This window comes from Cydia splendana, chromosome 15 (genome assembly GCF_910591565.1).
Source record: "Cydia splendana chromosome 15, ilCydSple1.2, whole genome shotgun sequence".
Classification (NCBI taxonomy): domain Eukaryota; kingdom Metazoa; phylum Arthropoda; class Insecta; order Lepidoptera; family Tortricidae; genus Cydia; species Cydia splendana.
Window position 1 is genome coordinate 10,732,221 of NC_085974.1, and position 20,325 is coordinate 10,752,545.

The window sequence follows — 20,325 nt, forward strand, 5'->3', positions numbered from 1 at the left end:
TCTGTTATTCTGTTTACGTCAACTGGTTATTAATATATATTGGTATTATAGTCTAGAATAGTCTAGATTCATATTTGTGCAAATGCCCCTAGGTATATAAAATGTACAGTCGGCCTGGTGCGTTGCTTCAACCCTTTATCGCAGTAACGCACACAAATGACAAAGTGCTAAAGCATTCCACGACTTTTAAGGTCGACTGAACTATAAATTCAAATCTACATACATATTTTTACTTATGATATTGTGGATAGGTATTTAGCTGATATATTACAATATTTATATAGTACTCTCGGTGTGTGTGTGTACCGGGCCACTGGACACCGATATGTATACAGTTCTTTTGTTATTAATATCAGTGCAACCCTTAAAAAAAACTTTTAGGTACTCTTATACACATCGTAGTTGAGTGCGTATTACGTGGCACCTTTATACCATTATACCTATGTCATACAAAAAGGAATTGAATGATACTGGAATGTGACCTAAAATAACATAAATAAAGATATAGTAAATACAACAGTAGTTTCCTGAGCGAGGCGTACAATAATAGTAGATGGCGTAAATAACTTTTGAAAGTTTTTTTTCTAGTTCCGGAATATGCAAAACGTACTTATTGTTGGTAAAAGAGTCATAGAATATTTTAGTCATGACAACTTCGTTACTCCAATGTGTATAATTAAAAATAAAATGATAAATATCCTTAATCTAATGTATGTATGTCCTAAGTTCTAAGTACATTGATTCACTTATTTATATTAAAAAAGTCACAGTAACAAAAACATGCAGTAGCCGTGTAAAAAAGGCTTTAAATACTATTAAAATAAAGTAAATAAAATATACTTGGTCAAGCAGATCTTGTCAGTAGAAAAAGGCGGCAAATTTGAAAAATGTAGGCGCGAAGGGATATCGTCTCATAGAAAATTTGAATTTCGCGCCTTTTTCTACTGACAAGATTTGCTTGACCATCTATATGTATTAAGTACTGGAATGTAAATATACTCATTTCGTAAAATATATAAATTATTAGCAAGAGAATCGCACGTAAAACAATATTAAATTTAATCATACTGACTCTCACGTACAGCACACAAATTCTATTTTGTTGCACATAATTTGTCTAAATACATGTGATTTATGTAAGTTTATGTGTTTATTACATCTTAATGACCGAACACAAAACTGATGACTAGTGAGATATTTTGGGTTATTCTCGCTAGTTACCACCAAGTGTTATTAGTGGTAACAACTGAGACGCCTATGCACGATTAAAACATATGAGATAAATACATAATCACACCAAAAAATATACAATGACATAGATAATTATTTTACATGTTACCTCACTTGTCTATGGCTTGATAATTAATTGTGACGTTCCACGGCAAAAGGTACCTTATGGCGGCTGGCGCTTACGTCGCATAGCGCCGCAATAATATTGGAGCGGCGTTGATCATAGCGTAAGCGCCAACCGCCATAAGGTACCTTTGCCGTGGGACGTCACGTTTAACAAAATTATCTATGTGACTTTTTAGTAAAAATACCTAATTCAAGCTAAATATTCTCATATATTTTTCAATAACGACTCACGTGGGTGCTGTATTATTATATTTCATTGTTTTCACAACGTCTAACGCTTTTCTTTTCATTTTCTGTCTATTAAACCTAGCGAAGTATAGTTTTTAAAATACAGAAACACGCATTTTTTCTAAATTTGCCTTTGACATGAACGCAAAACAGCGCTTTCACTGACCATTTATACTATTTTTATAGTAGTCATTCAACCAGGAGTTGCCTAGTAGGCTTAATAAAGTCGTGTTTATCGCACGCTAATGACTTGAGGTTCGATTTCAAACACATTTTGCTAGAAATTGTCGAATGCTTTCTAAGGCCTGTTCATAGATACATTTCAATCGCACTATACAGACTGCCACTGATGTATAGGTCCTATTAGCCAGCTAGACGTTACCTGTCCTGTCGTCCGTAGTCGCGTAAGTATCAAAGGATCCAACACAGCTGTGCTCGCGCCCGCGCCACCACGTAACTTCTGAGCTACGTCTTTACTTTCCTGTAAATAATCATTTTTCAAGATAAAATATTATTGTTAATTTTACATGTACAAAAAACTACTCCAAGTGTCTCCTCCTATTTGGTTAGGTACCATTTTCCGTACAGGTACATTGTATGATAGTAATTTAGCGGGAGAGAAGAAAAATGATATAATAAGATATATTACGAAACGCGGATGGTAACGTCACAATGTACGTATCCACCTTCTATTTATGATATGAGTTATTAGTAGATTTTATTTTTTTATTAAATTATCGAGAGCCCAAAAAGATGTTTGATCTTTTTTTTTGTGTACTTAAATTTAACTGTATATAGGAAATATTAGTCAGAGCGCTGGTGGCCTAGCGGTAAGAGCGTGCGACTTTCAATACGGAGGTCGTGGGCTCGTACCAATGAGTTTTTCGGAACTTATGTACGAAAATGAAATTTACCAGTTGCAGGAAACCGGACTAATTCCAATAAGGCCTAGTTTCTCCTCTGGGTTGGTCTGGGTTGGCAGTCGCTTTTGTAAAAACTAGTGCGTCGTCAAAACTACGTAGAAAACTACGTCAAATCATGGGATTAGTTGTCAAGCGGACCCCAGGCTCCCATGAGCCGTGGCAAAATGCCGGGATAACGCGAGGATGAAGAGGAAATACATATTAGTCACCTGGTGCCCTTGTAATGTCCGTTCTTCTTGTAGGTGTGCGGCGCCTCGCCGTTCATGAGTCGCGTCGCGAACGATGTGGTTTTACTCTTGCTCTCGAATAACACGTCCGACTCCGTCTCGGATTCGGACAGGTCTTTGGCAGTGACTGAAAAGGGAATAAATAAGACATCATAAATATTCACAAGTGAATAAATTTCATTTCAGGTTGGGCTAAGTCTTCAATATTTTTATTTCCATCCCGTTACCGCTTTTTATAGGCTTTGTATGACGGTAACGGAAGGAAAGGAACGAAAAATGTATGGACATTTTGGGACACTTTTTTTCTCCCATTATAGTGTCGAATGAGCTCGTGATTCTGAATGGAAAAAACATAAAAAATTCCAAATCTGAATAAAAAGTGTAGTGTAAATACACTTTTAAATAGAATGGTCCAGGCAAACAGTAAAATAATATCACCAGACCGCTTAGCTTAACTTGTGTTATCGCGCGCGACTCCGTATATCAAGCGCGACTTTAAGCATGGAGTCGCACGCAAGTCAGGTCATGCTAAGCGGTCAATCTCATGTTCACCAATTCTGTTAGTATAGAGTACTCACACGGCTTGTCCTCATGGTCAGCAACAGGCAGCAGCCGGTACTTGGGCCTCCTGGGCGGCTTGCGCGGCGCGCACAGGCGGCGCAGCGCGCGCGCCGCGGCCCAGCAGCCGCCGCCCAGCGCGCACAGCAGCGCCACGCCGCCCAGGCTCGCGTACACCACCGACCAATCTGTAATGCATGTCAATTCATAGTCTCCAGGGTTTCTCCAATTTTTACCCCGGGATAGGTCCTAATCAATTTCCTAGAGTACCGCGAATCACATGACGAAAAAAAAACAAACACATAGTTATTTCGAGCTAGATATGGTCGAGCTACGTTCATCGCGAACCCCTTTACAGTCGATCGCGAACCTTTTTGATAACTGGATTATCAATCGCTACTTCAATTGTACAGGGACGGATAGGGCCATATTCTTGCATCTGCAAAATTTGGTGATCGGGCCCCATTGCCTTGAGACAGGGAAAGTGCGCGGAAACCTTCCATCGCTGGACACTGAAGTAGAGAACATAGGTATACAGACCGCAGTCGGGCATGTGGTGCGGCTGCAGCTGCGCGAGCAGGCTCTGCATCCAGAAGGCGTCGCAGCGGCACGTGCGCGAGGCGTCGTCGCACACGCCGCGGCCCGAGCACGTGCTGAGGCAGCGCGTCGTGCGCACGCGCGCCGCCGCCTCGGGGCCCGCCGCCGCCGCCGCCGCGCGAGACAGGGACAGTGCGCGGATGCCTTCCATCGCTTGACCCTGAGATAAAACGCTCGATTAACTAGAGATATGACCTAGCTATGTTTTCTGGTCTGATAACTGAATGACCGGATCCTTAGTATCCTGAGACCCAGTACAATTGTTTTGTCTTTGAAATTGGAATCCTTAGTTACACAATAAAAGTTCAAAATAGATTTTGCAATATATACAAAAAATTATACGCAGGGACTTACGAGGGTATAGTCAATATATTTTGTCGGTAACGGGTACATTAATGTTCGTTAGGACCGATGTATGTTTATTACTTTTATGCAAAAATAGCTAAACGCATTTAGATGCCATTTGAGACGGACTAAATAAAAATCGGACATTTGGAATAAAAATCGGACAAGTGCGAGTCGGACTCGCCCACCGAGAGTTCCGACTTTTTAATATTTGTTGTTATAGCAGCAACAGTAATACAAAATCTGTGAAATTGTCTAGCTATCACGGTTTATGAGATACAGCATGGTGACAGACAGACGGACAGTGGAGTCCCGTTTTTACCCTTTGGGTACGAAACCCTAAAAAGAACACGCTTTTATCCCTGAATCCATCCCCTCACGAAATGAAAGAAGGGTATAAAAATCGACAGTATAACTCGATCCTACACAGTTTCTCCCCCAAAAAAGTACAATCTTATTCAAGAAGTATCATACTCGTAAGAAGACCTACAACTTATCGAGCGTTATAGATACTTACATTTTCCCACAAGAAGAATATAAGTTGTGTGTTCCCCGAATCAATTTCCCCGCGCACTTCCGTGACATTGATCTTAACGTCATCCTTTAGGAGCAGCGTCATTTTTTGTATGAGTGACTCGAGCTGTGTTTGGGTGAAGGACGATATGGGAATGTTGAGGGTCATCTCCAGTAGGTTGCGTTCTAGACGATCTGGCTTCACCTGCAAATTAAATTGACATTCATGTGTATTTAAATAAAGTGATGCTAAGTAGCGGCTCACAAATACACTACGCTCAAAATTTAATTAAAATATATCTAATAGTTTCCGAGTAAGCGGTAAGAGCGTGCGACATGCAATCCGGAGGTCGCGGGTTCAAACCCCGGCTCGTACCAATGAGTTTTTCTGAATTTATGTACGAAATATCATTCGATATTTACCAGTCGCTTTTCGGTGAAGGAAAACATCGTAAGGAAACCGGACTAATCCCAATAAGGCCTAGTTTCAAGCGGACCCCAGGCTCCCATGAGCCGTGGAAAAAATGTCGGGATAACGCGAGGATGAAGAAGAGTTTCCGAGTATGTAATGTTAAATGAAAATGGTGATTGGTGGTACATATTTTGTACGTAACGCATTTTGCGTCTAAAAGAGCTCATTCAGCTGTATATGGTTTCATTCCGAATTAAGAACATCAGTGGACGACAAACAGGTACTTTGCATCTGTAATAGTAATTGTTTGTATGTTTGTATTAAGCATGTTACTTCTGTATGTACACTAAGTTTATCACGAAAAATAAATGATTTATGATTTAATAAAGTCCCATGATTCGTTTTCCACTGATTGACATTATACTCGTAGCTAGTAGTTACCTGTACGCTGACGGTGTCTCTGTCGGAGTCGCCCTGGTCGTCCGTCACCGTCAACTCGAACACGTAGCGGCCCGGCTCTATGTTCGTTAACTAGAAGCAAGGAGAAGTCGATTAGCGAGTATTCGAACCTTCATATCCCGACGTATTTATGTTTGCTTAGTTAGCTTTCGACATATTAAATCTAACAATTATTTTTGAAACACGAAATTCGCAGTCACAGGCATACCTAAACCTAAAAAAAAAAACAAAACATACATTTTAGGCTTGTTAGAACTTACGATATATTAATCTCGTATATATTCATAGTTGTTCCTTTATTCAGTATTGATTATACATTGTCAAATAGATAACAAAACAGTAACAGTAGTAGTAGTCGCTCGGTCAATTACCGGCGTGAACCAGACCAAGGTTTAAACTTTCAAGTGACTCACCATAAGCACAGGCTCCTTGTCGGAGTCGAGTATGACGGTGCCGGCGGCCAGGCCCGAGCCCGAGCGCGTCCACTTCCACGACACGATGCGGAAGTCGTCCGACGATTTCGACCCGTTCAGAATAAGCACCGGCAGAGGCAGGTACAGTACTTGGTTGCCGCCCGCGTTCGCTTTCGGAGGACTATTCTGGTCTACAGGTCGAATGGGGTTATTAGGTTTTATTTTGTATTAATTAGAGTCGTCTGCTAACATCAATCAATCAATCAATTAATTACATTAATGTTTTTTTTATTTAAATAATGGAAAATATCAGTTTTTATTTAGACAAATATTAGGGGAATGTCTAACAAAACTAAATTTTCAGGTGATAATAATAACGTTTGAGTAAATAAAAATTAAAAAAATAACATCAACGTATAACATTGTAGTAGCTTAACTTACCTATGAGATGATTATTTGCATTAAAATACAGTTATTTTACCTGGGGACAGGGGCGTATTTTGAAATTTGGCGACCCGGGCCAATACGTTTCGCCGCCCCAGAAGTCAAGGAAGAAAAGCAAAATGCAATCCGGTAGGGGCGGCATATGCCGCCCCATGCCGCCCCTGGGGGTTGGCGCCTCAGGCCATGGCCCGGATGGCCCTAGGGTAAATACGCCCCTGCCTGGGGAGCACGGACTGATTAAAGTATGTAAGAACATTGCGCATGTTAAGTGCATGCGTTGTGCGATTAGTTAATCTCCTCGAAAATAGTTACAGGGTACAGCATATTCAATACAAGATTTTGCCAACACCATACCATAATATATCATGCAAATAACACGCAGCATGCTTTGTTAAATTTATATTGTAGTGATTCTAGTCAATTAGGAATATCTAGAATAGGATAATTTATTTCCATTGTTTGCCTTGTTTTAATAGTCATTGAAGAAAAACATAGCGATTGCAGTTTACTGGGCAATAAAACCAACGCAAAAAACCTCCTTCTATACAGACGAGGTACCTACTGTACCTAGTTAGAATGCTAAATATGGCGCCGAACCGATAACAGAATATAAATGATGATTATGAATTTGAAATCTATCGTTCACATTTAAAGTCCAAATTTGTATGCAACCTAAAGAGGCCGTCAGTCATATTATGCAATAAAAGCTACAGTAATTAAACATAACTTCCGATATCATAATCTAAAGTGTTTAATCAAATTGGTCGTGAAATGGAAATATATTTTTACTCCGATTTCAGATATTCCCAATCAATATTAGTATTCTATAAACTTACTCTGAGCCACATTGACAGTCACATTATCCGAGGCGGAATTCCCGTTATCGTCAAGTACAGTTAGCGAGAAAACGTACTGGCCCTTTGTGAGGCCGGTCGCGTTGGCGACGGACTCATTGAAGTTGAGGATGGTACTGTTAGTGGGGCCGACGAGGCAGCGCCATGTGTATGCGACTATACGGTGATCGTCGTGCGAGGCCGAGCCGTTGAGGGTTACCCACGTTTGGGGGAGGGATATGAACTGGAATGAGAGTTGTTTGATAGTTAGTAGGACCGGCGAGGCAGCCAGCATGAGGTGTAAGGGACTAGGAGGTGACCATCTTGCGAGGCCTAGCCGTTGAGGGTTACCCATGTTTTGGGGAGAGATATGAACTGGAACTGGGGGAGAGATATGACTTTACAGAGGGTCTTGTGGGAGGGAGAGCCGTTGAGGCTTACCCGTGTATGGGGGAGGACTATGAACTAGAATGAGTGGGGCCGACGAGGCAGCGCGATATGTATGCGACTGTACAGTGATTGTCGTGCGAGGCCGAACCGTTGAGGGTTACCCACGTTTGGGGGAGGGATATGAACTGGAATAATATGGTATAGTTATTTAATAGCTTAAAAAAGTATAATGAAATATCTTCGCTTTGTAAAATTTTGTGTTCGTGTAATAATAGACAAAACTGTAACAAGACATTTCTTTAGCATTGTCAAGAAAAACGATTCGATTCTCTTTACATGCTTTTATGCCAAACATTGTATCCCTTTAAATTTAAGTACCTACATACATAATTCCGTATCCGTAAGTGAGTATAAGACAGACACATGTTTATTTTATTACTCTCGCATGCTGTTATTAACAAGTCTGGGTAATACCAAAACTTGCATGCAGTCCCTACCTGGTCGGGGCCGGCGCGGGCCTCTGGCGGAGTGTTGGTCGGCGGTTTGACAAACACGTGCACTTCGGCGGCTGACGTCTGACCCGAGGAGTCCGTCACTTTAAGCACGAAGGTGTACATACCCTCCGATAAGTTTGATAGCTGGTAAACAGAGAGAAATAAAAGGAACCAATAAGGAATCTAAAAGCAAGTTACTTTACTCTGGGCTAACTAATCTTTAGTTATGGTATTAGTTTTTGGGGAAGCCACTGCCATTACACACACATAAGGGAAATTCTTACAGCTATCCACCAAAGTGACATCAAAGTTCTCAAACAAGCCACCAATTGTCGAAACATGTCTTGAATGCCGGGTGTGCTTACTAAAGCACCTATTGAAATACTCAGTTAGTAACCATTGAAAGCGCTAACTCATTTACAAAGTAAGTTGCTTAGTTCGTATTATTGCGAACGCTGCTAATCTTAGAGCGCAACCATACATAACTAGCGGACAAACATAGAACAATAAACGATATAAATTAAACAAAGTATCGTATGCATTATAACGTTGAAGTAGTTCATTTTAGGAAAATTTCACCTAAGCTAGGGCTAGGAGGGCACAGAATAAATGTGACGTTCCACGGCAAAAGGTACCTTATGGCGGCTGGCGCTTACGTCTCGTAGCGCCGTAATAATATTGGAGCAGCGTTAATAATAGCGTAAGCGCCAACCGCCATAAGGTACCTTTACCCGTGGGACGTCACAAATAATTGTACTAGGTACAGAAGATTCACTCTCTAACAAAACGCGTCTGTTACGATTAGGACAGATATGACCGCTAGGTGGCGCAAGCGCCACGCGCGGCCTCTGGCTAGCCACCAAAATTGGTGTGGGACGGATGTACTTGTACGAGTAGCTACTTGTTGCGACGCGACGAAATCGCGGAGTGAGCCACGCCTGGCTAGGGTTAATGTACATATGTATAGCCTACCTGCAAGTAAGGCGAGTGAGTATTCTGCATGTCGACCGCCTTGTTCTCGTCCTCGGCGGCCTTCGTCCACTCCCACGAGGTGATCTCGTGGTCGTCCGTGGACAGGCTCCCGTTCAGCGTCAAGTTGTTGTTCGGGAGGTAGATTATTACGTCTTGACCTGACAAACAAGAACGATTGAAAAATTGTACGCCCACAATTTTTTACCGTCCGGTTACGGACGTAATAAGAATACAGATTTAGTGCATAATTATTTTCCTTCGTATTTACACGGAAACGTACGTATCTTGCTATTTCAGTCAGTCTCGGTACAAAAAGTATACTGAACTGAGGTTGATTGAAGTAGCATGACAAATACGAATGTTTCCGAGAAAATACGAAGAAAAACCATTATTCACTACATCTGTACAAACCAGGGACCGGAACCGGTTACCTTAACCGGGGTTTTTCATAGGGTTATTTTAGAAGTGGTTATAAAACCCCTACCATAACGGTAACCGTCTGATAAGGTAACACTTTGATTCGGTAACCGTATCAGATCGAGTTAACCTCTGTTACCGGTAACCGAAATAAAAACCCAGTCTATTCAGTTACCTCATTATAAGGTTTTCGACCAGTTCAAACGATTGTAATCTTTACGCACACTTAAATTCAACTTATTATTGAATAACCGAGGTTGGCATGAGCGGTCTATGAAGCCTCCAGCACAAACAAGTTTTTTTGCCGTTCCTTTGTTTATCTTTATACCTACCTGTGTGGTGCTTATTATAAATGTTATTATATTATAAATAATATAATTAAAATAAATAAAGTACTTAAATAAAAAAAAAGTAAATAAAATAAATAAATGAATAAAATAAATAAATATAATAAAATAAATAAAATTTATAAAAAAAAAATATATATATATAAAATAAAGTTGGTTGATACCACCGGTGACCAGAGAGCTGGCAGCTTTCTCTCGCAGCGCATCAGTATTGCGATTCATCGAGGGAATGCTGCCAGCATCTTTGGCACAATGCCGCGCGGGCCTTTTATAGATTTATTTTAATTTAGATTAGTTTAGTTTTTAATTCTAGATTTAATTTTAGTTTTTAATTTAAGATACTGTACCCTAATATGTAATAAATAATTTTATGTAAAAAAATATAAAATAAATAAAATAAACTATTTTTTTAGTTCTGACGGCACATCACTAAAACTACTTTAAAGGTAGCAAACCAATAAGCAATCGATAATAAAGGTTACCATAACTGAATGAAAACCTGTTTAAAACCCTTAACTTAAACCCTATCGCGATGGGGTTTTGAGATTAACTGGGTTAAAGGTTAGGGTTACCGTTTCAACAAGCTTACCATTACAATCAGGTAACAGTATGATAGGGTTACCGAATGATAAGGTAACCGAATCGATTGGGTTACCGAATTGATAGAATTAAGCGTAAAGAGGGGTTTTCCGGTCCTTGGTACAAACAAACTGAACAAACATATCTCCATACTAAAAAAACACAACTCTTCGTTTCGGCTTTTGGTACCACGGTAAGCGCGTAAAAAGGGGTAATACTCATTTGAAATTGTACAGTAAGCTGCAGAGATAACTAACCCGCCTTTGCATAAGACAGGCACCCTTGTAAAGAGCTTTTTGGTTCTCAACGTATAATGACGCACTACTCACAGTACCTGTTCGATGTACTCATATATGTAAGACAGAATATATCCCAATTTGCACGCATTAACTTTCCGGGCAAACTGCTTCGAGCTGCAGGGCGTCTGAGAACAGTTCCCCGTCGCATGGCACTTTCAAGAAAGAACCCACGAGTAATCGGCCCTACTTACTACGAGCACCTACCTGCCGCTCTGAGAAATGAGCCGTGTGACTAAACATTTAAGCGCAAATTGAGAAACCTTTTGTTGGATAACCCTCTGTACTCTGTAAATGAGTACATGGAATTGAATTTGTAACAACATATGTAATTTTATTTATTATTAAATTGTAGATTTGTATTTTAAACATGACATTTTGTTCTTTTGTGATATTTTTATGTTTAAATTCGACATTTTAATGACAGTTACAAATTATTTATGTTGACATCGACTTTAATGTTAACTTGGTTTATATTCAATTGTTTGACATGTTTTTCTTTGTACATGACGATCCTTATTGGGAGACATAATTTTATTAATCTTAATATTTTTTATTTTTAAATATATAATGTAATTTTTGACGATCATGATGAGAAGATAAACATAATTTTGACGAATGTAGCAAATTTATAGTGTAATTTTCATCTTGAAATAAAGAAATCTAAATCTAAATCATAGAAACTTGTTTGCAGCGGGAGGAGGGTTATCTCTGCAAATTACTGTACTAGTCTCTCATCACTCTCTCATTTCATTAGTCACATCACATCAAATCAGTTACAAAATAAACACAATTTTCAAAAGTGAAGACAGTGGCTATACCTAAAAAGCTTGTACAAAAAATGCAGCTTCAGAAATAACCCTACAAAATGATTATATTTTTCCGGAAATTTATTCATGTGTTATTTTCTTACCAGCATTAGCTTCAGGCGGGTAGTCAGTATGGTTCAACACTGTAATGTTGGCCGTAGTGGAGTTCTTGACATGGTCGGAGTCTTCCACCGTGAGCTTGAACGTATAGTTCCCCGGCTGCTTGAGGTCCTTCAGTACAAGCGTGGGCTTGTCTTCTAACGGCGGCTGGTAGCCGATAGGGCCGGATGTGAGCTCCCAGTGCCACGATATTATTGCGTCGTCGTCCTAAGAATTAATAATAGAGAATAAGGAAGTGGTTAATCTAAAATTGCACTAAAATATATGCGTACCGTAAAATGGGGTGAGTAGGCGCAAAACTGACATTCAAACCTCGATAACATTTTATTTTTACACATGCAAACTGAATGGTGTATATAATAAGTGTTCCGGACGTTTGTATTTTAGTTTTTATTTTATTTTGGGTAGTTCCATTACATAACTTTGACGATAAACAGGAAATCCCACCTTACCCCGTAGTCCCTCGTATTTGGGGTGAGTTGGGTTTTCATACAAAGGTGATTTTGGAAGATTGTTGGATCGATTTTTTTTAATTATGAGTATTACTATAGCTCCATTTTAAATTGGAAAACATTATTTTTGTAGCAGTAGCCTTAAAATCCCCTCTCATCCCCCTTTCATCCCTTCTCTCCCCATTCATAACCCAACTCTCCCCGCGAACCCTACTCACCTCATTTTACGGTAACGTTTAACATTTTACTGTAAAGTTATATTTTGTTGGCAATTATCATCGCAAGACAAACTTTAGTCCTTTGAACGCTACCCTTATCGTGTGCGGCGCAGACATGTGCGCCGCGCCGCCGCGCCGCCGCCGCCGACGATTTTTCCACGCCGCCGCCGCCAATAAATTTGACCGGCGTATAATCGGCGTGGAAAATTTTGATACCTATCGTGTCTTATTCCATGTTGCGTAGTGAGTAGATAGCGTCAGGGGTATAATTTAAAGATCCTTATGCTTTTTCGCTTATTATTTGCCAAACCAACCTTTTGGTTTGGTTGGTAAGTGAACCAAATTAGCATAATTTTTAGGGTTCCGTACCCAAAGGGTAAAACGGGACCCTATTATTCCGCTGTCCGTCCGTCTCCGTCCGTCCGTCCGTCTGTCACCAGGCTGTATTTCACGAACCGTGATAGCTAGACAGTTGAAATTTTCACAGATGATGTATTTCTGTTGCCGCTATAACAATAAATACTAAAAATAGAATAAAATAAAGATTTAAGTGGGGCTCCCATACAACAAACGTGATTTTTGACCGAAGTTAAGCAACGTCGGGGGGGACAATACTTGGATGGGTGACCGTTTTTTTGCCGTTTTTTGCATTATGGTACGGAACCCTTCGTGCGCGAGTCCGACTCGCACTTGCCTGGTATTTTCTCGTTGCGGTATTAGCTGTGATAACGATTTAGCGTTAATTTAAACAAGATCTTGTTTCTGGAACTCAGGTTATTATTTGATATTTTATCGCACAGCTTTTTTGTAGAACGCATTTTGTTTTACATCAATAGTCTCTTGATTGTCAATTTAATCAGTGAACTAAAGTCAATAAAACAGCAGGTTTATAGCCTAGGCCAGGGGTCTCCAAACTTTTTTACCTGAGGGCCATATTGCGCTTCAGAATTTTCGCGCGGGCCACCGTCGGCGCCGAGGGGGGGTGGGTGTATCTGGGGTTGCTGCTGTTAGAGCTATTTCAATCAAAATTATAAAAGTCAGATTAAAGCTTCGTAAAAAGCTATACCTTAACAATTATACCTACTTAAAGGAACTTAAATCACCAAGTATCATCACTAAGCTAGCAGTAAAAAAAAAAAACTAGACCTTAATATTCCATAAAACGGGACACTTCAAAGACATTCTGTTGAGCGAATCAACCTGCCAGAGACGTTTACTTTCAAAAACGATGACATATTTATTCTAACATACATTTCTGTTAAACTTCAGTTGAGAGTTGAGACAAATGTAAAGTATGTACCTAGTTCATCACTATTTCGTAACAAATCCTAGATAAGGCGACAGTGGCTGGGAAAAGTCAATATAGATTTAAGACTTAACTTATAAATATTTTTTTTTGTGTTTTATTTGTATTCCGCTTACAAAGTAAAAATACTGACTAAAATGTAGCGTATCCTTTTTAGGGTTCCGTAGCCAAAGGGTAAAACGGGACCCTATTACTAAGACTCCGCTGTCCGTCCGTCCGTCCGTCTGTCACCAGGCTGTATCTCACGAACCGTGATAGCTAGACAGTTGAAATTTTCACAGATGATGTATTTCAGTTGCCGCTATAACAACAAATACTAAAAATAGAATAAAATAAAGATTTAAATGGGGCTCCCATACAACAAACGTGATTTTTGATCGAAGTTAAGCAACGTCGGGCGGGGGGGTCAGTACTTGGATGGCATTATGGTACGGAACGGCGAGTCCGACTCGCACTTGCACGGTTTTTATTTTAATATTTAAACATATATACCGTTGGTAACTTAGGTTGGTATTGGTAATAAATGGTTGCCGAGTGACATGGATGGGATATAATTTTCGCCAATAATTTAGAAAACATCACACGTAATATGTTTTGGATAGCCTAGTAAATACTCGGAAGGCTTTAGTGTAGAGTTTCTACAGTCACGTTCTCATGCAGTATCAAAAATTATGCGACGCCGATTTCACGCCGATCACGCCGCCGCCGCCGGGCAAAAAATCATCGGACGCCGCCGCCGACGATTTTGCCATCGGCGCACATCTCTAGTGCGGCGCGTCATCGTGAATCTTGTTGTTGTGCACGAAGGTTGATATTAGGCTGTAGCCGCGCGAGTAGTTGACGCCGACGGGTTAAAAATTACATATTACATATTATATGTGACGTCCCACGGGTAAAGGTACCTTATGGCGGTTGGCGCTTACGCTATTATTAACGCCGCTCCAATATTATTGCGGCGCTATGCGACGTAAGCGCCGGCCGCCATAAGGTACCTTTTCCCGTGGAACGTCACATATGTCTTTCCCATCACGGAACAATGGTGTTCCGGACCTTTGGGAGGCGTGCGCGGAGCCGAAGCCAACACGTAGATGCCCTTTTGACACTTTAATGAAATGTAAGGTGTACACCGAGCGGATGCTGCCCTTGCCCGTGTCATGGGACGCACGCAGAGGCAGCACCCGCCAGGGTGTAAGGGCTATTGAGAGTTGATGGAATCTAAAATGAACTAGGTTATTGTGTGAAAGTGATGGACTAAGTACTGAGTACATATTATATATTATTATCTCGGCCAGGACAGGGATTGCCCACTTTGTATATTTAAGTGCCTCACAAGCGTTCGGCCGCATACAATACACTCCTTTGCTCAATCCTTTCTTTTCTTGCGTTGACAAACGGCAGCACAAATGACACTTAAAAGTTGTATAACCTTCCATAAACTATTGTGAGTGGAGACCGCGTTAAGGCAAGCAAGGCTTGGGGTACGATGATACTCGCTGGATTGAAGACCTGTGTTTTGGCATTGCTGTATAAGAGGTATAAAGTGGGAAGCGATAGACAGTACCTACAATGTAGATTACTTAATGTATTCGTACCTTGCTGGCGCTGCCGTCGAGCACCGCCACCGAATTCGGCAACTTAACCATCTGTGTCTGCGGCGTGACTATCGCCTGCGGCGGTGTGTTGACTCTCAGTGGTGGCAACACAGTTACGTTAGCGAAGCCTTCGCCATACGCGTTCGTGCCGTTCACCGTCAGCTTGAAGCGGTACTGGCCTTCGGTCAGCTCGGTCAGAGTTACTGTTGCGCCGTTTTGATTCATGTTGCCTGAGGAATAGGGATGGAAATGTAATGGGGTTTTGCTGAGAGTTAATCTTTTTTATCAACCTTTTCATGCCATTATGTTAAATAAAACACTATAATCGAAAAATGTAGGTGTTCATTGAGAAACAATTTTGTTTTTTGAACTGTTCCTTAATGAAATGATTGTTTCAGACAAAAATGTGCCTCATTTATCACACGCTTTCACGCTTTAAATGAATTACATTGGAATTTTAAATATTTACTGGCGTTTCTTGTTCTTGTAATGAACACTGAGCATGTGTTTTATTAGAGTCCCTCTATTAACGGCTTGTTAAAGTTGACACGCGTTTATGAAAAACTCCATTAGTGTGGGAGATCTTTGTTTTATTTTAGTTTGTTTAATGAAAGAAATGAATCAAACCTGTAAATCCACCATTAGGCTGGTCAACTAACGTCCATGCGTAGTTATAGTGGCTCATTGTTGCCTTCTCATCAGGAATTGTATATGCTGCTAAAGTTACTTCATTGTCTGGAAGTTGGACCTGCAAAATGTTCACTTAAGTAGGTAGGTACCTACAATTAGGAGTTGGGTCACATCTTATTTGAATCAACGAAGACTTGTGCACAGTAATTACAGTACATATTTAAATAGGTGCCAATGCCAATTGACACAAAGTCGCAGGCGCGCAGCACGGTGCCGCGCTGCCGTTTGAAATATGGAATGTGGAAGTACGTGTATAGAAAGTTCAAATTCCTTTGATTCTAGTAAGATGGGTCCCTCTTCCAGCCAGGCAAAAGACATTGTGTCTAAAGAGGAGCGACTTTTCAAACCATATTCATGCTATTAAAAAAAATTATAGTATTTACTTTGGCGACTGAGGCTACAGTCAAATCGGCATCTTTTGCCTATAAATGACACATCATCAGTCGGGCTAGCATGAGCTGCGTTCTCGCGCACGACTCCATACATCTATCGCGACTTCAAGTTTGGACTCGCGCGCGAGAACGCAACTTATGCTAGACCGCCTGGTACATATTTATATACGTGGGCCATACTGAAAGTTTCTGGATTCTGATATATGAGACGACTTATTTTTTCTAAGTGGCAAGTCCAGGAATTTTCAGTATGCCCTAAGTATGTATAATAAACTTAACTTACCGTTTTAGAAACAATGGAGACAGTTAAATTCTGAACAGTCTTAGGCGCCTCAGATTTAATGTCTGCTTTCTCCGACACCTCCCCACTCTTCTTGCTGTCCATAGGAATGGTAGGCCCCTTAGAGTAAGGCCTCAACATCTGTACGCAAACACCTTGTGCGTTCTCTTCTGTGCCGGGTACGCATTTACAAATGCCGTTGCGTGTTTTCAGACCGAGCGGAATGCATTCAGAGTTGAAAGGGCAGTCTGATACTCCAACCTCACAAGGTACTTTTTCCAGGAACCTTCAAAAACCATTTTTTAGATAAATAACCTCCCCCTTTTCTGAATTCGGTTAAAAAGATATAGACAGATAAGATATAGACAAATAAGATATAGACGCCCTTTTACAATGTAGGTAAACATCTAAATAACTACTTACTGATCACTTACATCACTATGGATCTTTTAGACAAACTTGTAGCCTTATTCGACGTTCAAAAGCGCATTGTAACATGCTTACGTGAAAAATAAACTATAAGATGGTCAAGCAGATCTTATCAGTAGAAAAAGGCAGCAAATTTGAAAAATGTAGGCGCGAAGGGATATCGTCTCATAGAAAATTTGAATTTCGCGCCTTTTTCTACTGACAAAATTTGCTTGACCATCTATATATTTTATCATATCTTTATGTAGGTTTACTAGTCTAATACAATACTGTAGTACTAGCGGCTCTGTTAGCAGTAGACTTCGCGATTTATAAATAAAAAATACTTTGTTGAGTCATTACCACAGCGAACTCACAAAGGTCTTAAGTGCCAAAAATCCTGCTGGCACATCCTACATCCTTAAGTCCTTTATGCCAATTTCCACCATTTAAACATTTTCCAAAAAACGAAACGACAAAGTCTTTCTAACTAGTAACTACCGAACCTGCTCACAAAATTTTACGAGATTCGGTTGCGAAATGCGACCTGCAGAGAAGCAGATACAAAAACATTTTTGCCTAAGCTGACACAGACTCCTTCGCTAACATGTGGTCAACATGTGAGAAATCTTAAAAATATAAATTAAACAATGTAGTAACTTAAATATCGCTAGAGAGCAATTTCTTCCAGACAACTCTAGTAATATAATGTTAAACAAACTGAAAGCAATAAAAAAAGATAATACAATACCTAGTTGCATCCACTAACAATTCATTGTCAGTACTATCCCTGTATTTATCATACGGCCTATTATCATCATCCTCCATTGGCAGATTATTAAGGAAATGCGACAGGAAGTTTGATTCCTCATCGTCGGTGAGCAGGTTTTGGTTCCTGGTGTATGGGGAGTACACGGACTCTTCCTCGGGGGAATAATTGTTGCCAGCTTCTCTGTAGCTGGACTGATCCAGGATGTCAGACCAGTTTTCTGAAAAATAGGTAAAGGTTATGGTCATTTGAACTATGTAGTATAATTTTATGATCATTATGCTCAAAGGACTTTTACAGGAGCCCTCCTCATTACCCACATATTAATGCTTACTCTTCCATTTACTCAGTTCGAAAATGCAGAGAGGAGAGGGCTTTGTCTGTACAGTGTAGTTGAGGATCCACAATTCAATAATCTTACCCCCTTATTCATAAACGTTTACTAAAGTTAGCAAGCCAATAATAATCGTTTGTCCCTTTCCATCATACCAATATGTCGGAAAGGGACAAATGATTATTATCGACTTGTCAACTTTAGTATATGATTATGAATAAGGTTAGTGAATAAATCTCAATATAACAGTCTGATGGTTCTGTCCAAATGCAATGTATATTATATATGGTGGGTAAAAAATAACTGCATTTCCATTGCCAGGGAGGTTTTGGGATTATACTGAGCAACTTTTACTAGATGGGACCAATCTCGAAATCGCGAAATAAAAATTTACCCTCCCATAGAAAATCGACCAGCCAAAATGTATGAAACAGTCAACATTTTTTACGCGATTTTGGGGTTGGTTCCATAAAAGTTGCTCAGTATAATCTCAAAACCTCCCTGGCAACGGGAATGCAGTTATTTTTTAGCCACCCTGTACACAAAAGACCTTAAGTAACTAGAATCAAATTAATATTACTGTTAAAGTTTTGGCTTGTATACATACCACTGGGCAGCACAGGCTTGACCAGTATCATGGAGACATGGGACTCCCACTTGGGGCTCCCAACCCGCAGCAGTGGCAAGCACAGCTCATCACTCACACACTCCACATGGAAGCAGCGGGAATCAAAGATAAACACAATGTTGCAGGTTTCCTCTAGGCAGCATGCCATCACACATTGCCGGAGACCCTTGAGACCTGTTTTTTCTGAGTAGTTTCCAGCAGTTAGGTTACCTTGAAGAAGACAAATTCAAAGTTAATACATTTAGGTTTTATTAAAATGTTAAGGACTGCAACATTTTTAACAATGTCGTCGTAGAATGCTGAACAGTGAAAATAAATGTAATAAAATTAGTTAGTGGAGAGAATTTTGACCCTTTGGTATGTATCTTAGAAAAACCTAATATTTTTTTTATTATTTCAATCATTTACGTCAAATCCAATAATTTTTTTAAATGAAATTTATGTATTTTTGTAGGTCTACAGCCTAATCTAATGTAAAATTACTGATTCTATATCAACATAAAAGTATTTCTTCCAGATACATAAAAGTTTATAATGATATTATGGTAATTAATTAGGAATAACATATTATGTTACTTACCTACTGGGGCATAATTGATAAAATTCTTTGGGTATAGTTTTGGACACTTATTGCTCTCATATTTGTCACTCCAAGGCTTGCTGTATTGAGACAAAGAAGCACGTATGTTGACGAAAAGTACAAGAATACACAAACTAATGCAAGCGTTTGAAATACTGATCATTATGTAGGCCAGACGTTTCAAATAAAATAGTCAATATTGTAAAAACTTGTGCCTTTTAGAAGTACCACTATGGTTTGGCCAATGCTTATCTGGATTGCAATTGGAGTAACAATAACAGTTTAGGTTTGTAATATTCACGTGGGTGTGGAGATAAAATTCAATGATATTAAATACATTAGGTTTTATCTTTATTTTGCTTCATTATCACTATGGATTTTAATTTTGCGGACGCGACTGACAGTTTGACTTGACAATATGTGTGTGACAGCAACGAGATGTATTTTCTTATTTGACTTGGCATAAGCTTGGCATTTATTAGACGAGCTATTCACTTTCCAGCATGTCTTTATATCCCAATGCTGCCAATATTAGTAAATAAATAAATGTAAAAAAAACCGCGGGAACAGAGTTTTAAAAAATAAACTGACAGTAAAAAACAGCCAAGTGCGTGTAGAACAACGCACCCAAAACGCACCATAGTGGGATCCAGACCTTAATATTTATTAAATAGAGTTTCTCACTTACCAATACCATTTAAAAATTATCATCTTAATAAGTACTTAATCCTTCTTAATCAAAAAATAATATTTTTACGTTATCGATTAAAAGTGAGTATCTCCACCTAGCCTAGGTTAAAAAATAAAAAATCAGCAGATCTGAAACAGGGGAGACTAACGATTAAGACGATTAATGTTAATTTGTAATCTCAAATAGCAGGCCAAGCTAACTCTATTAAAATATACTTACTGTCGATTGTACAGATTACATACCTACTATAAAT

At 39.6% G+C, this 20,325-nt stretch overlaps 1 protein-coding gene across 1 annotated transcript; it reads right to left on the bottom strand.

Moving 5' to 3' along the window:
* Nucleotides 1-1,683: 1,683 nt before the first annotated feature.
* Nucleotides 1,684-19,867, bottom strand: LOC134797626 (dyslexia-associated protein KIAA0319). Its single transcript, XM_063769956.1, has 17 exons — nucleotides 19,382-19,867; nucleotides 18,781-19,011; nucleotides 17,822-18,059; nucleotides 16,666-16,948; nucleotides 15,928-16,048; nucleotides 15,301-15,530; nucleotides 11,717-11,939; nucleotides 9,165-9,322; nucleotides 8,196-8,336; nucleotides 7,312-7,552; nucleotides 6,032-6,222; nucleotides 5,601-5,690; nucleotides 4,752-4,952; nucleotides 3,833-4,049; nucleotides 3,313-3,480; nucleotides 2,717-2,861; nucleotides 1,684-2,065 (listed from the first exon to the last, which is right to left on the bottom strand). The coding sequence occupies exons 1-17, from the start codon at nucleotides 19,542-19,544 to the stop codon at nucleotides 2,050-2,052; spliced, it is 3,057 nt and encodes a 1,018-aa protein (XP_063626026.1). The 5' UTR covers nucleotides 19,545-19,867; the 3' UTR covers nucleotides 1,684-2,049.
* Between the last annotated feature and the right edge of the window lie 458 nt (nucleotides 19,868-20,325).